Source organism: Priapulus caudatus, unplaced genomic scaffold, assembly GCF_000485595.1.
Source record: "Priapulus caudatus unplaced genomic scaffold, Priapulus_caudatus-5.0.1 Scaffold71, whole genome shotgun sequence".
Taxonomy (NCBI): Eukaryota; Metazoa; Priapulida; class Priapulimorpha; order Priapulimorphida; family Priapulidae; genus Priapulus; species Priapulus caudatus.
Window position 1 is genome coordinate 637,441 of NW_014577132.1, and position 14,181 is coordinate 651,621.

The window sequence follows — 14,181 nt, forward strand, 5'->3', positions numbered from 1 at the left end:
TGGGCTCTTTACACAGAAACGTAAAATGCCAGCGTCTCCATATCGAGTTATCAGCGAGCATCTGCATCTAAAACAGTAAAACAGTATCGGGTTCTCGCAAAAAGACGTTCTGCCAGTTAAGAATCGACATGTCATGGTGGCCAGGGTTCACGTTGCATTAGCACACGTGATCAACGCCTGAGTAGAAAATTTAATTGTCTCTCAAACCCCTGTACAATCTCCTTGCAGAATTTGTCAGGTCGACCAGTTCGAACAAAGCAAAACAAGTGGTTGGAGCCAATATAAAGCAACACATAGTAAGGCACGTGGCTTAAAGATGTGTTTACCGTATACATTACCCTATTACTGCAATCAGTAGTGAGGTTCACAGTACAAAGAAGTGCTTAACTCATACGTTAGTAACTCTAATACTGTAATTAATATTGAGGTTCGCAGTAGAAAGCAGAGCTAACCTTATACATTACCCTAATACTGCAATCAGTAATAAGGCACCTGATATGAATACGTTTTCACCGTATATAGACTACCCTATTACTACGATTAGCAATCAGGCACATACCACTAAAAAGTATTTAAATTGTTTGGTGCCATACTACTACAAGTCGTAAGGCACACAGTTTAAGAAGTTGCCAGCTAACTCCAGATTTAAACTGCACTCACTTATGCAAAGGCACGCATATGGGCACACAGAAACTGACGTTACCACTTTGTTATTGTACACACTGCTATGATTGTATATTACGATGTTATATACGGTATTTTAATATCATTAGAAACTTTTACAATGAAAAAATAACATTACTTTAGTTTATAATGTTTATGAATAATTTCTGTTAAATTTGGGGTGATTTCTAATGGTACATTAGAATCTATGAATTTTTTAGTGTGAAATTTTCTGACTGTATTACATAGGAGATCAACGGTAGTGAGACGAATCTCAATGATGATAAAATGTTTATGTAGCATTTATAATGCATAATTTCACTGAAACTAACAATGAGAGCTGATATTATCAGGAGTGAATAATAGAGATTTTCTATTATTCACTCCTGATATTATTCAGTCCATTATTGTAATGTGCAATATAAAAACATACCTCATCAGCACAAGAGGCAGCACCTGCAATGACACCATGCATAACACAGTAGCAACCTTTAAACCAGGATTTTAGTCATTTACCAACAATAATAGATAGTGTAACCTAATTAAGCTTAATAACTTCCTTGAATAGTGGAATTTAATGGAAAATAACCCATGTTATCCTTTTGTTTGTGTGACAAAAAAATCGTAACACATCCTTATTACACACATAGTCAAATGAAACTGATGCAGTGGCTGACACACACGTTACTTCTGTCACCACTGGGCTTGTGCCCGGCACTCCCACTGCCATACACAGGCTGATACATATATGCTACTGCTGATATCAACAGTCTGATGCAAGCGCTACAGATGCCATTAGACGGCAGGTTTACTGAGAGCAACTCGAGTAGAGAGACTATTTGACTATGTTTCCAACTACACGCCTGGCATGTCACAGCCTTATCCTAAGAACAATATATATATAATTAAAATAGCACTGATGAATATAATTCTTATAGTCTTGATAATTTTACTGATTGTCCCCACTAAGAATTGATCATGCAAACAAGATTCTTACACATTATGCGAGTAGCAAAAAAGTGATTGTCGTTGGTATCTAGCTAACAGGTCAATAGAACACATAAAGATTACATTTGATTTTGGCTTGATTTTATCACAATAATAACACGCAAGTTTAATTTCAAATTAAGTAAAGCCAGAAGGACACAAATTATCCATCTGCTGCACATTACTTCAGAATATGATTTCAAAAAAATGAAAGCAGTAACATATATAGTAATTTTTTTGGGATTTGTGATTATGCATAACGGAACCTTCTCAGTAATAATAGTCACACGGGCACCTATCAGAGATATGTACGTGTAAAATTATTGTGTGTACATGCACAATATATAGATAACACATATTAAAAGTTTGGACTGGAGATTTGAGTGAAAAAAATCGCAATGAAAATGGCCATTAGAGAACGCAAATGAAAACAATTACAGGAATCTGGTACATTCACGATGGAATAACTGCGGGAAAGTGGTATCTATGCTGGGGTTGCAGGCTTTATAGCTGTGGGGTAAGCTTCATAACGGGTGAAGAAGGACTTTATAACTCGTTAGGCAAGTAGGGTTAGGAATTGTAACTTGTGGGAGTAACACATTATAACGAGGTTTAGTTATATAACTTAAAGTCAAACTACCTACATGTTCGCAAATACCATCCACTAATAAGACCAGATACTAAACAGAAAATTACTAAGAAAACTAATAAAACCAGCCACTATTTGTTGTTATGAGCCGTTTGTCGCGTTTCAAGAGATCACAGATACTTTCCAAAGCCAGCGCCACGCCAAGAGCGCACAGCTGTGCTTCTACTACGTATCGCTTGCACAACGTGCACCTAATGATATGTGTAATCATGATAAATTGGTCTTGACGACACGAACGAGCCCTCAGTGAGCTAGAGCAGGTCTCATTCCATGCTCGACACACACAGAGGTGTGCACGAGTCACGGCGACCTACACACGAAACCTGGGGAGGGGTAAACTAAAAGGCACTTGTGTGGAACGACATTTAGAACAACAGGGAGGGTAGACTGCAGCATAATCTGTCTCGGATCACGTCAATTCTCAGCACGCATGAAAGACGCGTTCGCTGTCAGTTTACGGAAACGCCAACATGGCGACTCCAACTTTTGGAACATTTTTTCACTAGCTATACAATGCATGTATATGTGAGCAGCCAAGTGACGATTGCAACTAGAATGTGGCATCTATACTCGATCAATATACCTGGATTAGCGCCAGTGACGCAGCTGCTATTTTGGCATGTATTTGCTGCCTCATTAACCAACCGATGCTGAACATATACGCGGTTTGTTCATAATGGCTAACCTGTTAACATACTCAGCTGCAGAATCACACGTAAGGTGTGCCTACAGATTCACTTCTGTTAATACCTAAACTCCCCTATCAATACCAGAAGAAGAAATCACAGTGAAGCCACATTCCAATCGGTGTCAGGCTAATTGCAGCCCTTTGTAAAAATCGACTGTCACAACCGCACACACGTCAACTCACACACGCATGTCGACGTTTCCGTCCAACAGTCCGCGAGGAAAGAGAAAAAAAGCCATAGTAGATTTTACGAGAGAAGCGCATTCGTCGAGGAAGGCAATTCTGTCAGAAACGTGGGTAGGTAAACTGGTCTCTGAAATAGCTGCCCGCACGAATGCTTAAACACGTTCACCCAAACGTGGATGCTACCCTTCACATGCAGACAGTCGCAGTGCACATTAACCTCCGCGAGGAAAATCGCTGATGCATTGTGATAATTCTAAAACTCTTAATCAACTACGAACCGTGTAACACGGTGCCTACGAGCCACTGCCCTCGCCTGCTCATGGCTGATCTCGCAGTGTTCACAAGATGGTGCATCGTCGCTTCTGGGGCTTCGGCTTCACAGGTGGTCGCTCTGCCGCTTGAAATCTCCTACACCAAGCATCAAAGCATGAGCGCGAGGGGTGGAGTGGGTGCACGCTGACACGTACAATCACGGGCGCATACACATTCACACACACACACGCACACACACACGGTTGCACGCGCGCACGCACACACATACACACACATGTACGCACGCACGTGCGCACGCACGCACGCACGCACACACACACACACACACACACACGGTTGCACGCACGCACGCATGCACGCATCGATAACAACAACAGCAGCTATTCGATCGCTTGAACTCAACTGTATTGTATCTGCAGCGCCTTTTCGCAGGCTCACCTGACTATCCGCACGAGGTCGTGGAAGGCCTGATCGACGTTCATGCGAACCTTGGCACTGCACTCCATGAAGGGTAGCTTCAATTGCTGTGCCAGGTGCTGTGCTTCCTCTGAGGATACCTGTAGATAGACGAGAACATCTAGAATGTGTCAGTAAAGTTTATCCAAAGTGTAGTTGTTATGTATGGCAGCTCGCTAGGCTATGCAAAGTATCACACTTCACCTGTCTGTGTAAGGTATCACATTTCAGCTGTCTATGCAAGATACCACCCTTCACCAATTTGCGTCAGGTGTATAACCTCATCTGTCTGTGTAAGGTATCTAGGCACACATCTGCATAAGAAATATAACCGCACTTGTCTTTGTATGGTACCTAACCTCTTGCCTATGTAAGGTACCTAACCTCTTGCCTATGTAAGGTACCTAGCCTCCCTTGTCAATGTAAGGTATCTAAGCTTACATGTCTTTGTATGGTATCTACCCTTACATGTAATTGTATGGTACCTAACCTCACATGTCTATGTAAGGTATCTAACTTCACCTGTTTGTGTAAGGTATCTAACATCACCTGTCTGTGTAAAGTATGTATTCTCACCTGTCTGTGGTGGTCAAGGTCAGCTTTGTTCCCTACCAGCAGCATAGGGAACTCATCACGATCTTTCACCCGCAGAATCTGTTTGTGAAACTTGTAAATTTCATCAAAACTGCAATGTAAAGCGAGTTACAATTCAAGTATTTATATAAACTCACAGCACTTTTTCTTTAACAGCATTAGTTGAGCCAGTACACTTACCTGCATTAAGCCTAAGAAAAAAAAGATGTTTGTTTCCGCTAAATTGGACACGGTAGGCAGGCAAAACATTTTTTTATCAATTTTTTTTTGTATTCTAACAATACTTGTTGCTTTATGTACTTATAACAGCCCATATAATGACTTCAGTCAAATCAATGCATTCACCGATCGATATCACGTTGGGATTTTTTTTTGCTGATCACAATAAAAAGTTTCGACATGGCGGTTAAAAATGGGCTCGGTCGGGTTAGCGGAAACAAACGTCTTTTTTTTTAGGTCTTACATGTTGGATAGACATCTTTTAGATATAATCACATATATGACTGTACAGCAGTATCTGTTCATTTTCAATAGTAGGACACGTCTTTTCTCACACCACTCTCGATCGGAACATATTGAATGTTGGTACACAACTGCAACACTACTCCAACACTATTTGCGTGGTTTATGCTATTGTAGCGCAAAATCTCCATGGGTACTACAGGGTACATCCACGGTACCACAAGGCTACTGCTACGTTTAGACAAACATTTTTGTTGGGCACTCCACCCACAAATAGAGGGATCCAGGAGCAAAATGAGATAGTTCACAACACGAACAAGAGAACAGAAGCTTTTAGAGACCATAAGTAACGTATGCGTCCGATGTAACTGGCGCATAACATAACATATATTTTAATGTTATCATATCATTATGCTATCATAAAATATGATTTTATAACACCCAAAACTGTATCGTTTTCAAAGTTTTTGTATTTTCGGTTATCTATAAGAGATTATGCAGGGAATCACACATACTCAAGATTGCTGATATAAAATTAGGGGATTTAGCACTAAAATAAAGAGTGCAGGGAGTAAATGACCCCAGGCTCGCACCAACATAAATGGCTGCACACCAAATTGCATTTTAATCACCATGCGAACGATTTGAGCTTTGCGTGCATTTCACGAACATCACACCAGCAGCACACAGTGCACAGGTGTGGCAGGAGACACGCAGAGCTTGCAGACAGTGCACAGGTGTGGCAGGAGACACGCAGAGCTTGCAGACAGTGCACAGGTGTGGCAGGAGACACGCAGAGCTTGCAGACAGCTCACCTGTTTCGGTCGGTGATCGAATAGACGAGAAGAAAGCCTTCTCCTGATCGCATGTACTGCTCCCGCATGGCGCTGAACTCTTCCTGGCCGGCTGTGTCTAAAACTACAGGACATCAAGATAAGACACCATTACCACAGACTATACATCTCAATACTATGCAGCATGCAGATTAGCATCACTCTGTCATAAACAGGAGCGTATAGAGTATCTATATTATAGTATAATATAATATATATATGATGCACTGCTGATATAAACATGGGATTCTAAAGCCAGTATGGCACCAAGTACCCTTCCTCATGAATGTGAATATATCAGATTTCCTACATTCCACTATCCACAGTGGCACATGTTGGGGATCCCTGGACCCACTACACCCCAGAATGAACACCTGTCTATAAAACACTTCTGGCACTTGCACTAAGTGGCAGTCATATATTGAAACCATCTCTATATAACTGACATCTGTTTACAAGGGAAACTTTTAGGGTTTCCCTTGAATGAACCTTACATAAGGGTAAAACTATATGTATATACCTAAGCACACATGCACACAAGTCATGAAGTACTTACTGTCAAGTCTAGCCACTACATCGTCAATCACACATTGCTTAGTATAGGAGTCTTCAATAGTTGGATCATAGTCTGTTACGAAATACGACTGGAATAAAATTGTAGAATTACTCATGTGAACTCAAACATCTGCAGCAGCACGATTCATATTGTCCTATTTCACCAGTTGGCAGCATCGAACATGTAGAATCTTAGCACTAGTGTTGTAAGGCAAAGAGCATACTATTAAAACTACACATACTATGCTATGCTATAACATAGTACTATTATACTATACTATACCATTCCATATCATACCATACCAAACCATACCATATCATTCCATGCCATACCATATTATTCAATACCATAACATATCATACCACATACCATACTACACTATACTATCATATGTCACACTACTGTCATATTTATCAGTAAAATATCGAAGATTTTCCGGAAGAGGCCCGCCGGAGCAACCACTGTCACTCCATGCTGGAAGACAAATTACACTGTAATTCTTACAATAGGTATTTAAATGAAAAGACAAAATACATTCATCAGACTAACATTTCATTCACTCCTGTGCGCGCACGTGTGTACATGTGTGTATGTGTGGGTGTGTGAGTACGCACGCACGTGTGCGTGTGTGTGTGTGCAGGTGGGCGTTTGTGTTGTGTGCGTGCATTAGTGGCGTGAGATTAGTACCCTGCACTTTTATCTTCTACCCCTATAAGAAATAGTATATGGCAATTGCTAGTTTCCTACCTCCCCTTCACCTACAACTGTCACAGGGGTTGCCCCCCCCCCCCTATAGTCACAGTTCTGAGGTACATGAAGCAAGAAAAAAAGTAAAGCTCAGAAGAGTGTCTTTAGAGAATAGAGGCATTTAATTTTCGAAAACGAATCAAATGATAATCAAGTAACAACTTCAACATTTTCATTTCTAATGGCCTTTCAACACTTGTTGCATCAGAAACTGCGTATAAGACGAGTACGTGTAATTATAACCGCGTGCAGTCACGGATGCTGTAGGAAGTTATTTTATTTTTAGTTTTATTTGGGTAGTAAAAACCTAACCCAATAATTTTGATTAGGCAAACTGTCTGATCTGGTGTTAATGGTGTATATAAATTAAGGAAAGCCAAGCACGATCACCACTACACTGCAAACTGAACTACGCGTGTGTGAGAAATCGTAAAAGTTCTACTAACGTATATACTCGCGTAATAACCGCGAATTTGGCCTCAGATTTCAACCCTGTATTTGCTCTGCAGTTTATAAGTGCACCATACCGTGAGGGGAAATATACGTCTAGGCGCAATACTTGGTTACCCGATTCAAATTGAGGTGCGGCTTATAGGCGCCCGCGGTTATTACGCGATCATATACGGTAGTAACCATTGGCAATACCGTAAGCCTAGCACGAGTAACTTCTTGCAAGCTGCCGCAACCTAGTCTGCTGAACAGGTGTTCGGCCCTACATATAGTAAAACATATAAACATTTAGCTCAGCTTGATCTTTAGCAGGCATTCACTTATGTTGCATTCCTTTATGTACTTCTATCTATCCTATACTTGCACACTAATTTGGAGTGCTTGTGTGGCAACAGCAATTCCCTCGAATTTATTGCCATTCACGGCCGAACTATGTGCGAAAAGTTCTCAAAAAGGCCGACAAATGCTCAACAGATGTTTTTAGGGGCAGAGAGATACAGAGACATACTCGGGAAATACCACCCAGTAAACGAAAACCGCTGCAGCCTGTTCTCCGAGCTGCGTTTCGTGTTTCAGCAACAAACTTTTCAAGATGCTAGCCGCCACTGCGTGCTTTAGATGATAGACTAGGATGGAAAACCACACAAGTATTCGTATACATCGCCCACTTGACCATCTAATAAACAATCTTCATTAGTCGTTAAACGTTTCCACACTGGTGGGTAGAAACGCAGCTCTAGCCGTCTTCTGCTTTCACCTTGAGAAGCTAGCATAACTTGTGAATCTATTCAGAGAGGAACGGTCATTAAAGAGAATTATGATAAACATCTCTACAGGCACCAGAAGCTAGTGCCATTCAGGAGACAGGGGGTGTAGGTAGGTAGAGAGGGAGAGGAGAGTGAGTGAGAGGGACAGAGGAAAAGAGGAAGGGTGAGAGAGGGAGGGAGAGAAGGAGGGACAGAGAACAAAAGAGGGAAGAGGGGGAGGCAGAGAGAGAGGGAGGGGCAGAGAGCGAGGGAGGGTAAGAGAGGGGGCAAAGAACAAGAGAGGGTAAGAAAAGAGGGCAGAGAGCAAGGGAGGGTGAGAGAGAAGGGAGATAGAGAGCGAGGGAGGGTAAGAGAGGGAAGCAGACAGTGAGGGAGGGTAAGAGAGAGGAAAGGTGAGAATGAGAGAAAGGGGAGGGGCAGAGAGCGAGGGAGGGGGAGAAAGGGGGGCAGAGAGAGAGGGAGGGTGAAAAAGGGTCAGAGAGCAAGCGAGGGTGAGAGAGAGAGAGGGGGGGGGTCTTCATTCGATTTACTTTTGATGCTGCCAACAGGCATGGAGAGATGAAGATATTATTATAGGGGTTCTTTTTTGCATCCTCCCATCCAGAGCCAACAGGCAGATTTGTTGAATGAATGCACGAACACTCACATGTATACACACGCATACATATGCACATACATATATATATGCTGTATCCACTTATATCTGTTACAAGTACTGTGGTGAAATAAATGAAGTTGAACAATAATATATTTAGAGGAAATGTATGAATCGACATTTCTTTGCATTTCTAAAAGCGTACAACTGTCGTTGAACTACTCCCCTTTAGTGTATGGTTTGTGTACACGATAATCGTGAATGAACCCTTAGTCGGAACTGATGTTCTTTCTGTTTACATTCAACTGCGGTATTAATATCAGTGTTATGTTTGCATGTGACCCAGTTGGCGGCCGATAGCTCAATTTTTGAGCACATGGCAAATATGTTACTGTTAGCGAATTGATCAGCGGCAAAACGTACAAAGACGGTGTATTTCAACAAAAAAATCAGCTCTATCTTATTAATGCTGTGCTGACACAAATATCAAGTAATATCAGAACCAATGATAAAACACATATTTAGCAACCTTCAACACTAACGGTTGTCCGATGCCCGGGACAAATAAAAGTCTATGTCGGACAAGTTATTCTCTTGGCTAGTTGCCCGAACGGACAACTGAAAAATTCTAGTTGTTTAATATTCCTAACATCCTTTGAGCCAGGGTGCTATCACACGACATTCTCACATTATATTTTCAAAGGTCGCTGAAAAAAGCAGCCCGCAACAGCGTGGCTATGTATACCTGACTGGCTGGGGCAGCATTGAGTGATGTACAGGGGGGGAGGGGGTGTGTGCACGATTGTTTTTCACGAGGGGCATGTTCATTACTTAATATGGGGTGGGAATTTTGGGTTAAACTTAGGGGGTGGGCAATGCTGGGATCAGAGGACGACAGCAAAATAATTTTCTGGAATTGAGGAAAAAGCTGCAATCGGGAATGACACACAATGAGCATGCTGGCACGCAAAAATAAACGTGTGAATTTCATTACGATTTTCCATCTGTAATATCAAGAGTGTATAATATCGATATATATCTTTATATATAATATATAGATTTATGTATCTATCTATATGTATATTTATATATCTATTTATAGATCTCTATATTATACACTCCTAGTAATATGATATGTACTGAACCAAAAAAATGGACCTTACAGTCCCTCATAGATTGCAAGTAAATTTTGGACAAGTAAAATAAAAATTTGGACAAGTAAAAATTGCTTCTTGTTGCCCGACTGGACAACCAGATCTGAAAATAAGTGTCGAGGCCTGTATAGTCTATAATAGAATGCGATTGTAGCTTTTAACATTATTTTCAGTTGGATAAGAACACTATCCTAGCTTTCACTATTATTCTCACTCAAACAGGGTTTGAATTATGCTGATTTACCACACGAAGCATAAATTATGCTTCAACATGACAATGCAAATACTCGAATATTTACCTATTTATCTGTAAGGTGGAGCTCTATTCAGCCATGACTGAGTTTTTATATCGAACTGACCCTTTTAATTCTTGTTAAGCAACTGCTTAATGTTATAGGGCAAAGCGCTAACCAATCACTAAGCCATTTTTTTATGGAAAAATATCAGAAATAGAGATTAAATAATAAGAATAATTAGAAAATATCGGAATGAATGATCAAACAGAATTTTATGTGAGAAAACTCTTAATAAAACTTGTGATTTAACCAAAGAGTATTAAAGTGACTCATTTGTGCTTATAAGTTATAAGTTAAGGCAAACAAGATAGATTTGGAGTGCATGACGCAGGAGTTCACAGTGCACGTTATAAATTCCACTGATAGACGGAATCTACGTCTTGGAGACAATGACTTAGATTTCTTGTGACCTTTTTCTTGCAGACTTCACCATTGAACTATAGTAAACTGGTAGTACCATCATCAATTCCCAAATAGCAACACATCAGCAGATGGCACATCCCTCAACCTCTTACTTGAAACATCACTGTAAGATGTAGCTCTAGAACTATAGCCCTTCGCTCCGCCACAGCAGGGCTATAGCACAAAGTATGTTGAATATGGGCAACAAAACTGCTCCCTCTGCTCCAACGCAGAACAGATCATCATAGAAATGAAAGAAAGTGTCAATGACACTGTAGCTCACCACAAAAAAGGACACAAATGAGTGAGTGAGAAAAAGTCAGTTTTAATTGAGCAACCATCGACGTACATTATAGAAACGAAGAGTATATATGGGAGAACTACCATTATATACTCTTGATAAATATATGTGTAATTTTTTTATGTGAAAATAAATGTTTGAGATGTGAAAGTCTGAGATGTGGGCGAGTGATGGCGTTACACCTAAATGATCGCCATTTAACGTTTTTATAATATTCAGATTTAGGCACTGCCTAAAAGCGGAGCTCCCAATGTGTAACGTATAAGATTGAGAGGATACGCTTATTCCACGTAGCTGAGCACTATATACCACGTGACAATGGTGTTTCCCTGCCCATAACACAACTTTTGTCAAAAGTTAATTGGTTGCATGGAAGTGTTTACTTTGTATGAGTTTTTCTAGGCGGTAGCACATGGTTGCCATCTGTATATCGCAATAATTTATAAACCAAAATGAATCACAATTTGTGACGGTAGATGGCGCTATACCCGCTTTGATGTTTCTTAGCGATTAGCGAAATAAATAGGTTATGCTGCGTTCCGACATGTTTTGTAAAACTTTACTCTAATATATACGTTTTATCGACAGGGTGGAGAGGAAATACCAATTTTGCATTAAAGATATTGTCAATGAAATCTTGTAAAACGAACCAGACGAGTGTGACACCACAGACTGTTATCTGCGTGTCTATAACATAATATGCTATATAATTGCCTAAACCTACCTAATTTGCATAATTTTTTTTAAATATAAAAGCCCCTGGACCTTATTCATTCACATACCAAAAATGAGTAAAAAACGTTGAACCTGAACTGACTAATGGCAATTCCCATTTTTGCCAAAAAAATTGCCGTGGCTCGAAAGTACGTCGACTGGCGTGCTCCAAAATAGGACGTTCAATATAAGAGCATAGCAGTAACAACTATACCCAATTTCACACATGTGGGTCAAACGGTTCCTGAGTTATCGTTGACCGTAGCCAAATGTTGACGGAAGGACGAACGGACGGACGTACGACGACCCATGGCAATAGCTCATCTTGATGATGTCAAGGTGAGCTAAAAACGAGGGCAGCCCATTACTCATGGGGGTGTGGGTATAGCACTGGCACTGATACAACTTACAAGGTTGCCAGGCAACATGTTTATGTTTAGAAAAGTGCCAGTTCACCCACCATGAGAAATAGGCGGCATGCCCCGTGTTTTTGCCTACATTTCGGATGACGTTACCCACGTACGCGAGCATATGAACGGAATTTGCAAGTAGTGCTAAGAGTAAGACTTTGACTTTAAGGAATAAATGAATAAATGCATGGTGCAAAGTTGTGAAGTGTTCAAAAAGATAGATAGGTAAGACTAAGAGGTCCATGAGGATGATGTACTGTCACTGTAGTCTGTAGTCTGTACTGTCGTAAGTGTTAAAAAGCTCGGCCCAAGGATAGAGAACATGGGTCCCAATAAAACCAATGACAATGTGCCTAAGCCTAACCCTAATTCTAACCTTAACTCTAACCCTAACCCTAACCTATTATATTGATGTAATATTATATTTATATTGATGTAATATTATATTTATATTGATGTAAATGACATTGGTTTTATTGGGACTCATCATCTCATGTTCTCTATCCTTGAACCAAAACTAAAACAAAAGCGCTCATTTTGCGTTCTCAGGTTCTGTGAGCCGATAGGATCGGCGACCCTCCTGGGAGCAGTTTCGTTGCCCATTTTCAAAATAGTTTGTGCCATAGCCCTGTGGCAGAGCAAAGGGCTAGCCTATACTATCAGTATCATATTGATATAGTTCTAGAGCTATGCAGGATGTAACCGCCTGAAACTAGCTTACAGTTACACTTAGCGACTTACCTGTATGAATTGTATAGTAAGCGCGCTTTTCCCAACACCACCACCTCCAACAACAACAAGCTTATAACTTTGGCTATAATTTGTATCGCTGCTTTTTGACATTGCGAAATTATATACACATATATCTTATAAATATATATAGATATAGCCTCTAAATTAACGCTTCACTTCAACGCTATTATGATTTTAAAACCTAAACTTTGGCTAGTAACAGAAACAGCCGACGACGCCTCACGCGAGATACGCCGAGATTCGTGCCTAGCCTGATTTTAGACTGGTAGCACTGCGAGTTTATTGTCATACTATACATATACAACTAACTAGCGTACCCGTCTAACGCATAGTGAGCGGGTTTGCTGTTTTATCCATATTATATATAATATTTACAGTTCAAACGTTGACAATTTATTTTTCTATAACCAATTACTGTTGGCATAACGCCTGTGACTCAAGAACATAATGTAACTAAAACTAATTAATTTATTATTTTTAAGCCCTATAGAATCACCAGCCGAACTTACTATGATCTGCAATGGTGTCTGGGAAATTTCATATGCTGAGCGTTGATTGGCTAGCCAGCAGTGGAGGGCATTTGAAACCGAAATATTCGCGTTGCGCCATTGAAAACAACACGGTTTGTGAGTATTTATCCCTACGAATCACACTAAAAGTAAAGTTGATACGCTTTTACCATATACGATGATTTATTTATGTGTCTACTTCCTTTTACTGATTGATATAAAATCAGTACATTAGATAACATTGCTGTTATTGTTAGTAAATTACGGCAGTAGCCAGTACTCGGTAGGAAAATATGCGCGCCGAAATCTAGCTCTAGTATAAACTATATTATATACTACGTACGGTTGCCGCTGGCAAGCCACCAGCGGCAACCGTACGCGGGCTATAGTTATTAATACTAGAGCTAGCCGAAATAATGATGATGATGATGATGTAGTCCGTACTGTAGACTGTAATGTTATTGTTACGTTCTCTCGAATTGACGCACAGCCCCAAGAAACAGTCATGCACAGTATTTATAATACTAATACTAATAGTAATAGACCGAATAATTCTGTCCCATATAACCTTTTTTTATATTTTGGTGAGAGTTATTGGGACAGAACGGGGTTCATTGAAATTTCGTGAGATCGCATGCAAAATGCATGCGCTGCTAATGCGGCCCGTACGCGTCTATTTTTTCCGTACCACAAATGCGCGAAGGGTTCCTCTGATTGGCTGCTTTGATTTGCTCTG

At 40.4% G+C, this 14,181-nt stretch overlaps 2 protein-coding genes across 5 annotated transcripts in view; one reads left to right on the forward strand and one right to left on the reverse strand.

Annotated features, from left to right (window-relative positions):
• Nucleotides 1–306: 306 nt before the first annotated feature.
• Nucleotides 307–13,149, reverse strand: LOC106821403 (ras-related protein R-Ras2-like). The gene is made up of 6 exons (XM_014826171.1): nt 12,925–13,149; nt 6,348–6,435; nt 5,774–5,876; nt 4,479–4,587; nt 3,885–4,003; nt 307–3,581 (listed from the first exon to the last, which is right to left on the reverse strand). Exons 1-6 carry the CDS (start codon nt 13,024–13,026, stop codon nt 3,512–3,514), a joined length of 591 nt encoding a protein of 196 aa, XP_014681657.1. The 5' UTR covers nt 13,027–13,149; the 3' UTR covers nt 307–3,511.
• A 348-nt stretch (nt 13,150–13,497) lies between these two features.
• LOC106821407 (inner centromere protein A-like) overlaps nt 13,498–14,181 on the forward strand; it is a 14,070-nt gene continuing 13,386 nt past the window's right edge. For all 4 annotated transcript variants that reach the window (XM_014826187.1, XM_014826188.1, XM_014826191.1 and 1 more), the window contains exon 1: nt 13,498–13,562. The gene's annotated coding sequence lies outside the window, so the exon portion shown is untranslated. The remainder of the gene's footprint in view (nt 13,563–14,181) is intronic.

Bases quoted from the DNA above. Each gene is read 5' to 3' on its own strand.
- LOC106821403 (XM_014826171.1), bottom strand. From the start codon at position 13,026: ATGTCAAAAAGCAGCGATACAAATTATAGCCAAAGTTATAAGCTTGTT. The intron at 4,588-5,773 runs GTGAGCTGTCTG...TTTACATTGCAG, and splicing joins TCGATCACCGACCGAAACAG to TTTTGATGAAATTTACAAGT. The intron at 3,582-3,884 runs GTGAGCCTGCGA...TGCTTGGTGTAG, and splicing joins GACCTCGTGCGGATAGTCAG to GAGATTTCAAGCGGCAGAGC.